The sequence below is a fragment of the Ambystoma mexicanum genome, chromosome 8 (assembly GCF_040938575.1).
Source record: "Ambystoma mexicanum isolate Mex_15411 chromosome 8, UKY_AmexF1_1, whole genome shotgun sequence".
In the NCBI taxonomy this organism is placed as follows: domain Eukaryota; kingdom Metazoa; phylum Chordata; class Amphibia; order Caudata; family Ambystomatidae; genus Ambystoma; species Ambystoma mexicanum.
In genome coordinates, this window is record NC_090929.1 from 1,662,124,942 (window position 1) to 1,662,143,876 (window position 18,935).

The 18,935-nt window shown below is 47.6% G+C and overlaps 1 protein-coding gene across 6 annotated transcripts in view; it reads right to left on the reverse strand.

Moving 5' to 3' along the window:
- The window catches only part of TIAL1 (TIA1 cytotoxic granule associated RNA binding protein like 1), a 461,563-nt gene that overhangs the window by 146,754 nt on the left and 295,874 nt on the right, over window positions 1-18,935 (reverse strand). For 3 of the 6 annotated variants that reach the window (XM_069611938.1, XM_069611936.1, XM_069611939.1), the window contains 2 exons: window positions 3,558-3,704; window positions 3,106-3,160 (listed from right to left, as the gene is read on the reverse strand). In XM_069611938.1, the coding sequence (XP_069468039.1) occupies window positions 3,106-3,160; window positions 3,558-3,704 (202 nt within the window). Of the gene's footprint in view, window positions 1-3,105; window positions 3,161-3,557; window positions 3,708-18,935 lie in introns of all 6 variants that reach the window. The other 3 variants (XM_069611935.1, XM_069611937.1, XM_069611940.1) reach the window with 1 other exon arrangement.

Below are 18,935 nucleotides of genomic sequence, written 5' to 3' on the forward strand. Positions count from 1 at the left end.
GTCTCCGCCGTGTGTTCGACTGTGCCTCTCTGGGACAAGCTCTACGCACCCTTTAGCATGGCACGCATCTCCCGCAGCAGCTGAGGGAAGTGATTTTCCGGTCGGGCCACCGGTGGTATAAGGGAACACTTCCATTGAAACACTAGGGTGGGTCAGTGGGTGAGCGTCAAGCACCCAATGGTCGGTGGAGATGGTTTTCCACACGCTGACTAAGTTTGCCAGCCAGCCTCTGACCGGGGTGCACGGGTGGGGGCCCGACTCCACAGCCGGTTCAGTCTTGTTTTGATGTCGAAAGGGGATGAGGGGCAGAAGCCGCCGACGAGCCCGAAGACTTCTTCTTGGCCACCGCAACCACAGAGTCTGGCAATGGCTGGGACCGTAAGCACTTGGGCGCAGAGTCCGGCACTCTGCATTTCTTCCGATAACGGTCCCTCTTCGCTGGTGCCGATGAAGTGTTCTTCATGAGGGACAACCCCTCATCCCAAATGTCATCCAACAGCGGATCGACAGCAGTCTTCCTTTTCACCTCTGGTATAGGAAACCTACTCCCCCGGGACTAGCCGGAATAGCTCGGAGGGCCTTGAGATCATGGTGTGGAACTAACCCATCTCGTCGGGCGGTGAAGATCTGGCAGGAGGCGATGGGAGATCCCCGAACCCGCTGTCATCCGTACCAGTGCCAGTCATCTCCGGGTCAGCCTCATCCCTCGAGGGAGGCGAAGGGTGGAATGGGGGTGTGTGGACTCCTTTTCTTGGATGGTAGTTCCTCCGATGGGTTGGGGCAGCCGGCCTAAGAGGTATCCTTGTCCGGATCTCTGAGCACAGGGTATGCAGAGCCGTAAGAATGTCTGAGATATCCCAAGGTGGAGGCGACCGAGACAAAGGCGATTGCGGCTTTGGTTGCTCCTCTGCGTCGTCACCGCCCTGCTGCTAGTCGGTCCGCTTAGTCATGCCCTTCGTCGTCGGGGTCCCTCCTGTGGGGTACGCTCTAGATGCATCGTCCCTCCTGTAGGATGGGGAGGTTGGTGAGCAGCTCCTCTGAGGAGATGTCTGTGCCCTGAGGGCCACCATGGACCCCCCTTCTCTGCGACCAAGAGAGACCGTTTCGGTGAAATGGTGGGCATCATCTTCCCCAGAGTCTTTGAAGGGCTGGAAAGAGGATTCCCTCCTGGTAGGTAAGGATACTCTCGTTTTCAGGGCCGAGCCCTGCGGCTCCACCACGGTGGCTTTTGCAAGGGATGCCCACACTACTTCGATGGAAGTGTGGGCCTTTGTCTGGTGCACCTGGGCCTTTATGGTCTTGCGAGTCTGCGACCTTCACCTTAGGGGGGGGGGAGAGGGTCGGGCCCTGCTTCCCCTTGGCCTTCTCTGCAGGGCCGGCCTGGGTCTTCTTCAAGAGCTTGCCCGGATGGTCCGACTGCCTCTTTCAAGATCCCGAGCGTTGGCTCGTGGTCGAAGGTGCTGGAGACGCTGAACTTGCCCTGGCCGCCAAGGAGTCCGTTGCAACGGCGCAACCGGAGGCAGTGGACTCGCGGTGCTTAGCCTTATGTTGGGCCTCTGCGCGAGGGGCGCCCTCAAAAGGTCTTAGAAGACTAGTCAGCTTTCTTTTCGGCAGGGGAGGCATGCTGCCGCGACTCACCCAGAGCAGGGGCCTTGGCCTGCAGCCACTCGTTGAGCTTGAGTCAGTCGGTCCGTGTGCGCTGCACCATCTCCTGACAAGCCACGTAGTCCTCCACATGCGTCGGGTCCGAATGCAGGCAGTAGAGGCACAGGGAATGTCCATAGACCGAAAAGACATTCCATAGGTTGCAGCCAGGGCAAACCTTGGAGAGGCAGAGTGTCCTTCTCCTCGGCCATGTCCACGCGGTGTAGACCTTGAAGATGCTTCTGGAATCCTCCAAGAAGAAACTCAATGAAAATCTGCCTCGAGGGGTGCTGAAGAATCCGAGAATGGTCCCTGTTAATCGGTGGGTTGAACGAGGGTGCTTGAGGTGAGATTGACCAAGAAAATGGAGCAAAACTCTTAGGGGGAAGAAAAAAAAAACCACCACAGTAAAAGCTTAAGAGCTATAGCACGAAGACTCCCAACACTTGAATGTGCGGTAAAAATCTGAAAATGGTTGCCAGAGGAGGGGCTTTGGGAGAGGGAAGTCATTGGCTGGGGCAGGATGACCCAGAGACCAGTGATTGGTTGTTAGGAGAAAGACAGTTCAGAATGATTTTTTCTTTACTATGGATTCCCAGCCTGACGGGGAATATTCAGAATATTCATGAGCATGCTAATCCATGCCAGACCCCATACTGACTTCTCTATCAGATTGGTAACCTAAAGCATTTACCAACTTCAACAAAAATACAGCAGCAGACTATGTTGCATTGAACCACATAAGCAGTGCAAAAGCCCCAACTCTAGCAGACGGAAAGTTTCACTTTTCACGTTGCTGAAAATAGTGAAACCTTTTTGTCTTGTGTGTGATATAGCAAAGTTTCACTATGGTTATACAGACATTAATCTGTCTGGCATTTGTCAAATTATTATTTTTCCCTTTGGTTGCCTGAAAACAAAGTAAGGTTATGTATTAAAAAATAAAGCTAAGGCATTCAATATGTGAAGGTAGAAGAAAAAAGCAGAAAAATCGGGGCAGCTCAGTAGGTGGGAGATGCATATGGGCATCAAACGGCTTCAAGCAAGATGTCCTGGATAGTGAAGCAGTAAGCCAAAAGTAGGGTTAGAGAACTAACTGGCAAGGTGCAAAGAGATATTTATTGTTTGGCTTCAGGGTATTACAATCCCAAGGATTACATTCTAAAATAATGCATGAAGCTTTAGTCTGCTGTCTACATTTAAACTACAGCAAAGGGCCATTTAATAATTAGATAAGCTGCAGACAAAATAAATGCAGCCCACTGAATACCTCAAATAGAGCAGAGTAATTCAAGACAACCAGCCTTCTTGTACTTTAAGAATGTATGTTGTACGTGCAGCTCAATGACTGACCAATCACTAGTATTGGATGCAAATGAAAAAGGTTCGCTCAGACTTGCATAATGGGAAAAACTCACATCAGTAAGCCATTGGTTAGCCCAAAAGCCCAGGATCACTTACTGGACGTGTCTTTTTTCTGACTGCTTGGAGTGGTTGCCCAGTTTACCTTCACCTCCTGTGAAAAAAAAGCCTGTGGTTAATAGACCAGTGAGAGCAAGGACAGATGACGCAAGTTTATCAGTTGTAGACCTGCATCATTCACAGCACCATTCATTCTTCTTGGCGTTAGACATTCATAATAGCACCAACGTGTCTAAATATTGTGAACAAGGCAAATTACTTTATTCCAAAGAAAACAGACAAAACAGGACTTGATGAAGACTTCTATAGGGACCACTACCCATTGCAAGAACAGGGAAAATATCTTTTAAAAATGCCAGATAAAACGGTAGACTGAATTCAAGACCAACTTAAGGTGCAGACGTTCCATAGAACATACCTATTGCATCATCATAGCATCCAATCTGCCCCAACCAAGTAGCTGTATCTTTTCACCTTCCGATACAACTTACCTTCCCCAAGATTTTACGACCATTCATGGCAGCCAAGGCTGCTGCTGCATCTCTATGCTCATAGAACTCCACAAAACAGTAAGGGTCATTGCTAGCAGGCGGTGCAACCGAAAATCCAACCGAAGGTGTGACCCTCCTGGCTTCAGACTGCTAGGACAGAAAAAAGGGGAGTCTGGTTAAACTACAATAAATTATAGCTGTGTCACTCATTTCATATACATTCACACACCTGTGCAGCGTGAATTTACAGTTCAAGCCATAGCAAATGTATAAATTAAACAATTGCCAATGGTAGGTGAGAAGCTGGATTCCAATGGGTATACCATTTAACTAGCTTGGTCAAATAGCATGATGCATTAGTTCAGGTTCTCCTGAAGGACACTATGGAAAGCAAAGGTCAGGCTGTGTATGCTACAGAAGAATGTAGATGAGCAGATAGCAACTTTACTCAAGATTTATGTAGTACTACATTTGTTGTGGTCCTAGCCAATTGACAGTCATGGCATTCAGGTTCTCTGCACATCTAATACTCATGCGCCAAATGCTCTTCATGAAGCCATCCAGCACTCCGACAAAGAAAATGGTGCTTGCTAGGGGAGTTTCCCTAAAGCCTACCTGTGGTAAGAGCTTATAAAAGTATTCCTTGGTATACAGGCCCCAACTTCTAGTATACGCCTGTACTATTCAAAGGTTTGGTAGTACGGCAGAGCAGCCAGGCTCATCTAAGGATGGGGATGCAAGCTGTATGTAAGTACAAAGAACTCTGCAAATACATACACCCAAAGAAACTCTTACACACTTGTAGTTATAATAAAAAAGATATTTTTATATATACACACAAGGTAAGGTTATATTCAGGTAAGTAATATTGTTTCTAACTAAACGATAGTAACCGTAAGCAATACTTCAGGTGAGTAAACCAATAGTAGGGAATTCTACAGATGAACACAGTTCAATGGAAAGTAAAATCACTTGTTCTAGTAACTCAGAAAATGTTCTTTTGTAGGAATACAAATGTTATTCAACACCAGCAATGGCAGGTAAATACTTTAAAAGACGCATATTACTTTTGAGAGGCCTTAAGAATTTAGCAGCCGATCCCGATCGAGGCAGGATTTCTTCAAAGTCAGATTGGAGGTAAAGTAGTTAAGGCACAGATGTAGAAATGGCAAGATTCCAAAGGATTCTTCTATTATAGTTAAGCAACATGTTTGCGGTCAGAAAGGTTTCAGGGACACAGGGAAAGGCTTCCCATGTGCGTACCAGCATAAGGCCTGGTCAAACGGTATGATGGAACACCTAAACACCAGAATCAATAATCCAGCAACAAGGGAGCGACAGAATGAACCTAGGTTTGTACTACCACAGGTCCAACAGTGATTAATATGCAGCTGGATTATTTCATGGTGTAGCAGTGGTGGACCCGGTCTTTCCTTGGTTGTGGTGACGAAAGGAGGGACTCTGGAAGGGATCTCATAGCAGGAGTTGAGAGAAAGGACTCCCAGCAAAGGATTCTTTGTGCTCCTGTCTGTAGTTTTGCTGCCTTTTTATACACCAATGGTGAACGGTTCTCATCTGAACAATTTACCTCGCTTGTTCAGTGCTGCACTCTGGTGAGGGTCCGGGGGGGGGGGGGGAAGAGGATTGGTGTCTTAGCCTTGGAGGTCCGGCAGGAGGCCATCAAAGTTTCAGGAGAGTTAATTGGCGGTTTGCAGCCCAGGATGGTCACAGATAATTATTTTGAGGCTTGAAATGAATGTCATAGGACCGATTATACCCAGACTATTCTAAAACCGGGTCAAGACAGCTGCCGTTACTTCAGCAGGTTTGACAGGTTGCTGCAGGCGTCCCTGGCAATCTAAGGGTCTTCCGTTCCAGTGGTCGACTGTCTTTTGACTCAGGATCCTCGCCTTTTATCCAGGAACCCAGCCAATCAACAGTCATGCAACTTGCAAAATTTCGGGGGAGGGTGTGTCTGTCCTTTCAAGACAGTCAGCCTCCCAGTGGAAACTGGTTCCAGGCAGGCATCCCAACAGACAAGGACTGGTGGAGTTTCAGACCCCCTACTCTACTTCTGGTCCTCGCAGACACTAGAGCCTCAGCAGGCTTCACAAAGGATTCCCACTGAAGCCAAAACTCAAACAGGACCTCCCCACGCAGGATGGCAGATGGACAAAGAAAGGACAAGCACACAAGAAATAGCAAAAAAGAGAGGGACTCCATTTTGGGTCAGTGGTGACCCTCCTGTGCATTACCGTGGTTGTGAACACAGCCAAGGTAGGAAAAATACACAAAAGTCGGTAGAACATGTCCAATGCCACCAGCCATTCAGGTATGCTTGTCACTGTAGCAGAAATGGTGTCCCCTCCACATAGGGAGGTGTGCGCTTTTCTTTTTGGGAGATCAGCAAAGATACAAAGTATCCCTCTAACCTTGAGAGCAGTAGTTTAAGGAAAATAGAAATGAGAGCCCAAGGGGCTCCCAGCAACACTGCACATAGGGTACTGTGCTGGTAAAGTGCAACAGATACCTTTTTAAATGCATGGCAGCAGGCACGACTCCATAAAATAAAACACAATGAACAGGGTTCCCATGATCAGAGCAAGAAAGAATGAAAGGGGGGGAAAAATGCTCCCCTCGGTCAGCAGAAGAAAAAAGGTCCAGCAAAGAGTGCTGGGGGATCTCACTAGGAGAGGGTAATTAAGCATACAGCTGATAAATCTCCCCAACATCCATAAGGAAACAAAAGCATTTGCTCCAGAACAGACTTCCATGTACCTTGGCAGCAGCAGAAGAGACATTTAGGCAGTAGATCTGCTTGCAAAACCTTTAGATGCCCTTTAAAAACAGACATTACATTAAAACCTTTGGCAAAAAAAAAATGATTTGCTTCAAGTTGGGCTGGGTTAAGATGGATTTCTAGAATCTGGCCTGGTGGACAGATTTTAGGAGGCCACCCTAGTTATAGTGATCAGGGAACATGAGGTTTGCCAAATCCCAATCCAGGTACATGGATGAGCAGTCAAGTTTCATTTGCAGGAGAGAGAGTGGGGTCAGGGGCCCTCAAGGAGTCCACCAACAATTCAAATTAGACAGTCCTATAGAAATACACTTCATTATAGGCCTTCGTGTCAGGTAAGAATTGGTGCAGTCACACTGAGACTACACAAGACTTATCTGCTTGCTATTCGGTAACACCTTTTTGTATAGGTCTGTACTTCACAAGTTGGTAGTGTGAGCAGCCAGGCCCATCACAAGAGGGGCAATGTGAGCTGTACAGATGAAATCAGTCAATACAACTAACACATACTAAAGGTTACAGTTGTAAATCATTTAACATCCGTTTAGAAAAGCATTCTTTAAAAAAAAAAAAGCAATTTATTGTAACAATTCAAGTAAACGTTGAAATTACTTTTCAGAATCAATAAAGCTAGCGGATAATCTGTGGCTATGCTTCATACACTTCTCCTACACCCCAAGGTGACTCCAATCATAAGGATAGTATTTGCATGTATATATTACACCAATACACTTTTATGGAATCAGTTGCAGAAAGGAAGGGTTTAGGGAAGTAAAAGATTAGAACAGTTTTTCAGGAAATGTGAGGACAACTGAATACTCCAATGAAGTTGCGATGTGCCCTTCCCAGCAGTAACCTGTATAACAGGCTACAACCTAGGAGGGACAAGCAATATCAAAGTCAATGGATTTAGAAGAGTTCCCTTAGTGAGCAAGGACAGCACAAGTCATTTGGACAAAGTCTATAGTTCTGATGCACTTCTTGGATAAAGTCTTGCACAAAGTTAAGAGTTCAGAAAAATCACTTCTAGGAACAAAAGTCGTTAAGCCTGTGCAAATATGAAGTGAGACAGCACGACTTGAGGCAAGAAGGTAAATACCCTCAAAACCGAAAAAGTAACAATGTTTAAAAAGAAAGGGGTCCAGCCGGATGCAGTCTTGCTACAGCCAAGCAGAACCTGGTTCCTGAGCCTCAATCGTGGGTACAAGAGGGAGGACATCTGGAGGGCTCCTGCGGCAGTACTCAGGAAGTCAGCAGCTAAAGGTTTTCTTCGTTTCAGCAGTACTTGGCAGTTTCAGCGCTCCGCAAACAGCACTGATGCAGAACTTCTGGAGCATTTGGTCGGATTCGTTCCACAGCAGACGTTACACCCTGTTATGGACACTCAACTCCTGGCATTGGGCTTAAAGCAGCAATGGAGAGGCACAGCAAGTCAGGCATTGCGCCAAAGTGGAGTTTGTCTCGAGGTTAGATGATCCCACTAACCCAAGGGGAGAATTTGTTCCATCCAGAATCTGTCGAGGTGAAAGAGGTCAGCAAAGCAGCAGGGCTTCACCATGCAATTCAAGGTCAAGGAGGTTGCAGTGGGCTTTTTTAGTTTCTTCAACAGATGTTTCTCCCAGTGGTCAACTCTGCCTGTAGTGCCAAGAAGCTTGCCTTTTAAGCATTTTTTCCCATTCATGCACAGCAGAGTGCTAGCCAATCAGGACTAGTTTCATTCAGGCATTCCCAGAGACGACAGGATAGGGGAGTTTCGGGACACTCCCTCACTTTCTGCCCTTCCAGACACTGGAGCCTAGTGCGGCTTCAGGGCTGATGCCCGCAAAAGGTAGTACAATCAAAGGGCTCAAACCTGTCTCAGCGCACAGAGTAAAAGCCAAGAAGGACCTCACAAACAGAAAAAGGCGAAAAAAGACTGGGGCCATTTTGACAAAATTGTCACCAATGGGTGCTGTACTGCAGCTGAGGGTTCAGCCTGCAGCAGGAAATCACAATGGTAGGAAAAAGTAAACCACTGCCACCACTCATTTCAAGTAGAGGTTAACAAAAAATGTTAACTGACAAGATAGATAAGGGGCTACTAAGTAACCACTCAGCACTCCACATAAGATGTGTGTTGGACCTACAAAGAGAAAAAAGTAAATTCACTTTACCATTCTTGGAAAAACTAGTTCACCCAAGAAAAGGTAAAGCCAAAAGAGAAATCTAAAGTATTTCTCAGTGACACTGCACTGAAGGTGCTGTGCGTCACCATACAAAGGGCAGATGCCTATGGAGTTTGTCAGACTCCAAAAACAGTGAAAACACAAAATCCAAATCAGGTAAAAACATATGAGACCTCACTCCAGGGTGGAAATTAAAATGGTACTAAATTCAGCCAACGAGCTGAGGGCCTCGAAGGTTGAAGGGAATTAGCACAGAAATGAAAATTCTCCCCAACACTTCTGAACACACTGAAAACAAACCAGTAGTATCGTGCAGCATGATACACCGGTACAGTCACAATAGGTTCAAATGTACATCCATTAACAATTAGCATAAGCAGATAAGTATTTTAGATGCAGTCAATGATAGAACCAGACTACAAGACAATGAGAAGTCCAAACACCAAGATGAATGGGGCCTTGGGCCCAAAGTCACAGGAGCCACAATATTTGACCAGAATGGCATATCTGTAGCTAGGTTCAATAAGAGTTGGTAATAGTTTAAATGTTCCACAACAATTTTACCAGAGGCAAGTGTGCGTTTTCTTCTATTCCAGACCCAAGGCTAACAAAAAGGTATGCAGAATGGAATAAGGAGACAAAGGGACTTGTTCCCAATGTTATCCTACGGAGGACTGAATACACTGCCCCTACATATCCCCTACTCTGGATCTTCTGGGGACTATCTTCCACTGTTGGTTCTGGTGCAAGGTACCCAGGAGTTGCAGGTTCAAGCATTCTTCCGGTCGGGTTCAGCTGCAAGATGCATCCTCTGTTGAAGAAATGTAGGAACCTGCGATGCAGGCCTCTTCAGGACACTTCACAGGTTGGAGTTCAAGCAACGGTCTCCACACACATGCAACTACAGACGTCCTTCCAGTCAAAGTCACAGAAGCTGCTGCAGGACCCTTGATGCTAGGATGATGAAATTTGGGAAGAAGACAACTAGCAACAAGCTGGCAACCACCGAAGGTCCAAACATGAACAGCAACACTTCGGGAGAGGTAGGACCCAGTTAAGAAAGATTTCCATTTACAACACCTTTCTCTCCATTGTTTATGGACTCCCAAACTTTGTATTTTTTTGATTGGACCTCTTTTTGCATCGCAGTGACACTACGCATTGGCATTTGCTCATTTGTCAATGGGAAATGGACATATCTTTCAGGCCGTCAGTACTGGGAAACATTGTTTGCCTTAGTCTTGTTACTTTGTTGCCACTTTCGGTAACTATCATTGTACAATGCATCTTCCAATGATGTACAATGGGGTACACTTTGTTTTGCCCTAGACTAACCTTCAGAGGATTTTTGGTTACTTTAGTTGTGCCTAATGGACAAGATGGTGGCAGCAGTTATTTTAGCAATTTTGTAGTGTATTTTGTTTTAGCCTTATTGCGTTTACCACATTTGGCTACCTACTGTGGCTAGTGTTCAACCATGGCTCTGCCACTAGGTTTTTCGTTTGTCCCTTCACCATATTTTCACTAAGCCTTCTTCCAGACCCGTGAGGACAGGAACATCCTTATATGAACCTCCAATGCCCGGGAACGCCGAGGCTTTTCGCAGGCTACTGCAGGGCCATGTGTGTTGTGGCTAGGAAGTGGGTTGGGACTGTCTGGTCCCAAAGCACAAACGGGTTTTCGTGGGTCTGAATAGTATGCATGAGCTGTGCCACCAGTGGTCCCGATTAGACAACTGCTGGGATGTGTGTGGGCCTGATTCTTGATTGGCTAGTAGGAGTTTAGTCCCTTACCTACTTTTTGGATAAGACCACCCCTGGACCAGTTCCAGAGATCTCCTGCAAGAAACCAGAAGGAGCCAAGTATCCTGTCCAGCTACAAGTCCTGTAAGGAGACTGGACCAGTTGGAAGAATGCCTGGCAACCAACTTCTGCTGCTGTCCTGGAAGAGCACCAATCTTGTAGGTGATCTCACAGAAGTTCTGCGAACAAACTTCGACCTGTGGAGTGTGTTGGGTAAGATTTTCCTTTTTAGTGCTAAATCGCCCTCACTTGTGAGCGACAGAACATTTTGCTGGACGTATGGATCATTTTTCCTTGTTCCCTAATGAGTGGGAACTTTTTCTCCACTAACTCTTTTACGGTGTCATGTATTCGACTCTCCATGGTGCATCTTTGATTTTATACTTTGATAACTTTTTGGCATCAACATTTTATTGTTGCAGAACATCACTTTCTGTGCAGTGTTGCTGGGTTTCCCTTTGGGCTCCCTTTTTATTTTTCTCTGGCTTGCCTTGTGTGAGCAACTGTTCCCAAAAGGTATAAAGGATATTTATCCTCAGTTTTATTCTGCGAAACCAGCACACCTCCACCTTATGTGGAGTGCTGTGGAGACGATGAATCCCTTTCTCACCGCACCTGTAACATTTGTTATAGTGACAAGCTTAATCTAAATGGTTAGTGGCAGTGACTTACTAATTCGGTAAAACGTATTGCAGGCTGTTTCCACACCTGCGATAAGGCACCGCTGGGTACCCATTCTTCCAGAAAGGCCCAGTCTTTCATTTGCTGGTCCTTCCCCCTACCCTCCAGTGTAGGAGCATCCTTTGTGCAAGTTCAGTCTTCGGCGGGAGACCTTGGGTAAGCCCGGCAAGGCTCCAGTGTGTCTGAGAAGGCAGGAAGCAAGGGAGGAGTCCAAAACTCTGCAGCCCTTTGTCTTCCAGCCTGCCTGCTTGGTGCCAGTTCCAACTGGGAGGTTGGCAGTCCCAAAAGGACTGCCACTCCCTCAGGTTTGAATGTTGTACGCCAGTTGATTGGCTGGTTTCCTATATAAAATTGCGATCCTGGCAGCTGAAGTTAGTCGACCCCTGGAAGCGAATTCAAAGAGTAACATGAAGAAAAGCCGCCTGAAACAATTTCCAGCAACCAGAGACTGCTGTGTAACCAGAGCCTGCTGTTACACTTCCTTCGAAGCGATCTGGGGGGTCTATAAAACGATGACCCAGAGCTTTGAGGGACCCACTAGACTCGACCACCTACATTGATACATCCCACGACGTGCTGCAACCTTACTGGGCTGCAATACCTTGGGACCTTGAGCAATTGAGCGGTGCATGGTCTTCAGAATTCAGAATCTCGCTGGTACTTTGGTGGCACCCTGCTGGATCTCCAGATACTTGATTTGAATCCTTGAAGTCCCCTCGCCAGAGTTCTGGACCCGATAAGTGGCAAGAATCCAACCAGTGATATTCATTCTTGAAAAGGGCACCAAAACCAGAGCCGCGGCCAGCCTTGAACTCTTGCCTGTTGATTCATGCTGCAGTTCCCTTCCAGTGTCCTGTCTTCAGTCACCACGACCAAGAATATGATAAGTCAAGTCATTTATAACGTGCCTGTACACAAGTGTTTCTAGGCGTGACAAGACAGAGGGAGGGAAGACAGAGGGAGGACAGATCGAGGACAAGACAAACCAGCTTACTAGGACTTGTGTCATTCAGATTGTGCAAGTGCGAGAACGAGAAGTGCAAGGGGGGAAGTGCAAGGGAGAGGGGAAAACAGGGCAGCAATGCCCTGAGTAAGTGCAACCAGGGCATTGCGGCTCTGGGTAGTGTGGGGAGAACATGGGACTGTAGGGTTACAGTTACAACCCCCAAGTGCGTGGTAGGCCCGGAGTCAGTGCAAGGGTAACTGATCAAGAAAGAGCCTGGTACCCAGTGAGACTGAGGGTAGCCAACCAATCGGTTGGTACAGCAGACAGGTAGGTCAGTAGTGGTGACAGAGAAAGCAGAGAAGAGCAAGGCTTTGAGCTGCTTCTGGAACTTCAGTTGGTCTGCCTCAAGTGTGAGAGGGGCAGGGAGACCATTCCAGACGGAGGCAACTGCAGAGGAGAGAGACATCTACCCCCCCACTCACTGCCTGAAGCGTCTAGACCTTCGAGAGTTGGAGGTAGCTGAGCGAAGGGCTCGAGAAGTAAGGTATTTTGGAAGAGCGTTGGATGTAGTGCGGGCCCGGCCCCAGAAAGCCTTGTGGACAATGCAAAGGGTCTTGATCCTTGCAGCCAACAGGAGCCAGTGAAGAGATTTTAGGGCTGGAGAGATCGGGTCTCTGGGCTTGAGGCCGAGGATAAGTTTTGCAGTCCTGTCCTGGAGTAGTTGCAGAGGGCGAGGAGTACAGGAAGGCAGATTGAGAACGAGGCTGTTGCAGTAGTCTAGCCCGAGAGAACCAGGGCTCTGGAGACAGCTTTTGGCCAAAGTGAGAAAGGGCAGAGTCCTTTGAGGAGGTGCAGCTGGTAGTGGGGCTTCTTGGCAATGTCCAAGATGTGAAGAGAGAAAGCGTGGATTTCATGACAAAAAAGGTTTTTTGCCTCACAGAAAGGCGGCCAGAGAGAGCGGGAAAGCAGGGTGAGGGGGCCCAATCTAAAGGCTCTCGGTCTTACTGGCAATAAGGTAGAGATTGCTGAGGTAGGACAGTCAGGAATCGGCAGGAGAGGAGGGTGAGGGGAGCCTGAAGGAAAGCAGTCATCTGCATGACAAAGTTAGAGGTGAAGGTAGAGATCAAGTGGGCCAAAGGGCCCAAGTAGAGGTTGAGAAACCAGGGTGAGGATAGAGCCAGGGGAACGCCACAGGTAGAGCAGTGGCAGAGAGAAAGGAACCAAGTTGGACCAGGGAGGGGAGATCCAAGTGGAAGGTCAGCCACTCCAGGATGGTGCCTGTGCTGCCATACCCTGCTGATGTACAGTGTTGGCTTAGATATTACGTAAGCCTTGTGGGATTCCTGTGAAGCATTGGGGGTGATTTGTGAGATTGGGAGTTCAGTCATCCAGTTTGCCCAGACCCAATGCTGGAATCCCTTTAGGGCGTCTTCTCTTAAGTCCATGGAGAATTTGTGCAGCTCTGAAGTAAATAACCTATTTGTTCAAAGAGCTTACTTTAAGAACTACTGTTTAGTCACAGTCTGACCTTCCAAAAGCTGGCCCCTAGACCACTAGGGTGCCTCTTCTGCCACCGAGACTCATGTTTCAAGATTAGGGAAGGACTTACAAGGTCAGGCCTTTGCCTTGAACTGTATCAAGTGTTTAAAGTCTTCTACTGTTGTACAAGTTTATTTGGTAATTGTTCCTCTGAAATATGAGCAGTTACAAAAGTTCCTAGTTAACTTTGAATGTGTTCTGCCATTCTTAACAGTATATAGGGTTATTTTACCTACCTGTGAATTGGATAATAGACTTCCCAAAAGTAATGTTGTTGGCTTTACTTTACTATTTGTTAGAAAATTAAGTTCACCAACTGGGTTACGCTTCCCCTGGCCTGCTGTACAACCTGTCTAAGTCTGCCTTTGGTTTTACCTACCTGAATAGCTGTGTGCCATTCTGAAAATGTGTACTGTGGGTTTTGCTTACCTCTGTCTGCTTGGTGCAATCCTAAACTAGTGTTAGGAGTTATTGCTTACCTTAGTCTGTTTCACAGATCCTAAAATCGAATGTAATAGTTTATTACAATATTAGGTCTTACTCACCTGGTATAACTGAAGGTTATCCTAAATGTAGTTAATGTACCATGAATTTGTGTTCCACTATTTGGAAACGTATACTTGTAACAGGGTTGGTTTATGTGATTTCTACAACTGAGTGTCACGGTATAACTGACAGGGTCTACTACCCTTGAATTACTGAAAGTCATCTAAAAGTAATTTGTAGTTTTCCTCCCCTTGAATAGGTGTGTTCTAGTCTACATGATTATAATTGGGTATGCCATACCTAGAATTTACTGTTGGTCATTCTGAACAAGGTCTATGGTTTGGTCTGTGTACCTTAAGCATTGCGTTGTCTTTTTATACTGCGTTTATGATTCTATGACAATGTACTTACACCCCCCCCCAACCTGTATTTATGATAAACCTTGATTTTTTTAAATAATACTTCTGGGTGCAAGTGTTGCTTTTGAACCATTTGTATGCTACAGGTTCTTTGTACTTTCCTACAGCCCTCTCTCCCCTCCCAAGATAAGCCTGGCTGTTCTGCCTACGCTACCAAATACTCAGGTGGTACAGCCTTATACTAAGTGGAGTTTTGTACTGCCTCAGTGGACAGTTTTGTGAAGCCCTTAATTGGACTTTAGAAAACTGGCTCCAACAGAGAGAACATCCATTCTCAACATCCACTACAAGTCCTGCGAAGAAGAGCCCTCAGGAGTACCCCTGATCACCCAGTGGCTGCCCAGATCAGAGTTTGGGATACTGTGCTGCAGACTCCATTTCACGTTGAGGCCTGGAACTTTGGTGATCGATAGCGTGTGCTATAGGACTCATCTCTGCCAAATTCTGTGGTTCCAAGAGTCCAACAAGTGTCCACCTGTTTCGCCATGCATTGGGGGCCAGCGTCCAAAACAGCTTTTCTGCATCCAGTCCTGTGCTGAGAGGGGCCCTGCATAGCGCTGTGGCATAAATTCCTTTTTTTTTTTTATAACTGTCTAAATGTGTTCCTTGGCTTCACTATGTACTCACTGAGGACCCCTTACCAGGCTCACCGCTCTGGAGACTTAGCCTAGACCACTTGCCTTGCTACTTTGATGTGGTTTGGCTACAGCTCCCCTTATATACATCTGTCCACCAGCCAGAGTATAGTTATCAGTTCCAAAACCCATGAGATCTGCTCAGTTTACCGGGCAGTGCAGGGACACTTCCGAAGGCTCAGAAGGGCAGGATCCTCAAGTAGGGCGTGACTAGTTGATCCCCACTAACCCAAAGGATGAAGCACTGCTCAGGGTCTTCGAGATCAGGTATTCAAACATGGTTTTGCCAGGCCGGGCACAGGACGGGATGCTCTGATCTTCAGCAGGCTATTCGAGATCTTCTTGGCTCCAACGACGATCTAAACAAATGACTGCAGACGTCATCCTCTTATCAAAAATCTAAGCTGGAAGCAAGTCAAAGCCCATCAACTGTAAGGACCTGCACCAAACAGCCAGTAGTTGTCCAATCAGGGACAACTGGTTTCACATTTTTCACACACCTAGACCTATCCGTATTTTATTTAGTATTGTGTGATGTTACATGCTAGTACTAATTTTCATAGTGTTGTATGCAATGAACAACTATTTTATGAACTGTTTCTCCAAGTGTGTTCCTTGACTTTACACTGTGTACATGGATGTAGAGTGGGACTAGAAAGCCACACCCCTTCCTAGGCCACACAAAGGCATCACTAGCCTGCGAAAGCTGCAGCTTTCCCAGGCAAAGGCATGCACTTATGGGATTTCCTGACCTGGTAAGGCAGGAAGGCGGCCAATCAATATGGCCAAAGCAGCTAGCAAAAATCTTGTGGAAAGGCCTTTTTAGGGCACTAGCCATATTTAGTAGCCATACACAACACGAATGTTTACACGAAAAATGGTAAAAATCTATCTGTAGCCACTAGCTTTTCTTTAGCGACATAAAAGTAACCAAAAATCCCAAATGTAAAAAGCCAGGGTGATACAAAACTATCCCTATTGCACCGCAATGTGCCAAGTGCAGTGTTAAAAAATAACCAGGTTACTCACCGTAGTGACCACCTTACTCCTAGTCCATAGTCCCCTTTCCTCCATACTTGTGGGACATCTCTCCGTCCTGTGGGACTTTGTAAAAAGCATCCAAAAAATGTTCTAAAAGGTGTCATTCCCCTTACTTGCGTGGGGCCCGGCACGCGGCCGTAACCCCACCCACCTTGGCTCCGCCCTGCGCATCGCCCATCAGTCCTTTTCTATCGCCAGGTCAGAGACCTATTAGCAATAACAGAGGAACCTTATTAGAGGGGACGGCGGGCGGGCGTACGGAGGAAAGGGGACTATGGACTAGGAGTAAGGTGGTCACTACGGTGAGTGACCTGGTTATGCTCCTACGTCCTGTCCCCTTTCTTCCATACTTGTGGGAGATTCCCAAGCAGTCCTAACAGGAACTACGGGTGGATGGAAATACCCCGTACTGAAAAAGGTTCTTCAGCACAGCCTGACCAAACTGAGCATCAGCTCTTAAGCTCATGTCAAGACAATAATGCTTACAAAAAGCAGATGGGAGGCCCAAGTAGCTGCCCTAGCGATGGACTCCCAGGGAACATTTCTGAAAAGCAACCGCGGCTGCTTTGCCCCGCACCAGATGTGCATAAATACCCTTAGGTGGCTTCAGCCCTTGGGACGGTGAAAGACTCCGTGATGCAGGCGGCAATCCATCTAGAAATAGTCACCTTAGACACCTGCTTACCCTGAGGGTTAACGAAGATCACAAAAAGTTGAGAACTCCTAAGCTCAGAAGTTCTGTCAAGGTACAATTTAAGAGCCCTTCTGACATCAAGACAGTGCAAAACCCTTTCAGCCTCTGAGGCAGGGTTCGGAAAAAAAGACCGGCAGGGAGATTGACCGACTCAGATGGAATTCAGTTACCACCTTCGGTAGAAAGGCTGGGTTTGTCCAGAGGACTACCTTGTCCTTGTGAAAAGCCAAGAAAGGATGCTCCACTGACGAGGCCTGGAGCTCACTCACTCTCCTCGCTGACGTAACGGCAACCAGAAAGGACACTTTCCAGGAAAGGTATTTGAGGTCCACCAAGGCCATTGGTTCAAAAGGTTTATGGCACAGCGCCGTCAAGACTACATTTAGGTCCCACGGCGGGTGCGGACTACGAACCGGAGGATAGAGGCGTGTCAAGCCTGCAAAATGCCTCTTAACCACTGGGTTACTCAGAGTAGGAACATTAGTCCATAGAAAGATAAGCAGAGACCGCTGAACGGTAAATCCTGCATGACAGAACGTGAAAACCCGACTCTGCTAGGGAGGACACAAATGACAGCACCGTGTCAATCGTACCCACCCTTGGATCCAACTGCTTTTCCAAACACCAATGACGGAACCTAAGCCATTTACTCCTGCATTGGGATCTGGACGAAGGTTTCCTGGCTGCCTGGATAATACGCATGTTATCCGTAGACAGGTTAAGATGTTCTAAGGACTTGAACTCAGGCACCATGCCGCCAAGCTGAGCGATTGTGGGGAAGAGTGCCACATCTGCTGTTCCCCTTGATGAAGAAGATCGGGGGTCACTGGTAACCTGATCGGCGGATCCACCGACAGGTGTTGAAGTTCTGAGAACCAAAACCTGGCCGGCCACCACAGGGCTATGAGTAAAAGGGAACAGTTCACCGAATTCTTCAGCTTCCAAATTGCTCGAGGAACTAGAGGCAGCGGCGGGAACGCGCAAGCTCATGTTGTGCCATGGAATCTCGAGAGCATCACCCAGACAGGAGGCTCCCAGGCCCCCTCTGGAGGCATACTGAGGAAGCTTCTTGTTTACCGCCTAGCAAAGAGGTCCACCTCCGGTGTGCCCCAACGCAAGAAAATCCATGAGAGGACCTCCGCCTTCAACTCCCACTCGTAGCTGACCACTGTCCACCGGCTGAAGGCATCCACTGTGACATTCAGGTGGCCTGGAATGTAAGCAGCCAGACACCATGAAGCACAGCACACGCCCATATCTGGATGGACAGGTCCACGAAGGGGGGGGGGGGGACTTTGTTCCCCCTTGCTTGCTGATGTAATACATTGACACCACATTGCCCGTGTGTATGCGGACCACCTTGTTGGCAATGAGCGGTCTGAACGCCCTGAGCGCTAGGAAGATCGCCAGAAGCTCCAAATGATTTATGTGCAGGAGCTTGTCCTGAGGCGATCAGAGGTCAGAGACCTGAAAAAGATCTAATGTCGCACCCCACCCTAGAAGGGAGGAGTCCATCGTGACCATCACCGTGGGGCTTGGGTCCTGAAAACCCACACCCACCGACAGGTTGCTGAGAGATGACCACCAATCCAGGTCCGCTCTCATGGAATCCGGAATTATCAGCTTGGAATCCAGGTCCACAGCCTGACGCCAAGAACGCCGAAGAGCCATCTGGGTCCGTCTCATCTTGAGACGAGCAAGAGGAAGAGCCAGCACACAAGGCCATGAGGTCCAGAAGCCTCTGGAACCACCAGGCCGACATGCTCTCCGACTGCACAAACATCTGACACGTGGCTAACAGATCCGCTATTCTGTCCCCGGTCAGGTACACTCTGCAGTCGATCGTGTTCCAGCGAAAACCCAGGAAAATCAGGTCCTGCGAGACCGTCAAGGAAGATTTCCGCCAGTTCACCGACAGCCCCAGATGGAACAGGAGCTGAAGGAGAGACTGGAGATTGCCCGCTGCTGCCAGCGGACAAGGGCTACGTAAGCCAGTCGTCCAAATATGGATACACATGGATACCCTGGAGACGAAGATAGGCGGCAGTCACCGACATCTTCGTGAAGATACGTGGCGTCGAACTGAGGCCAAAAGGAAGCACTCGAAACTGGACGTGCTCCTCTCTCAAAGAGAAGCGGAGATATCTCCTGTGTGGGTTCCAAATCAGGA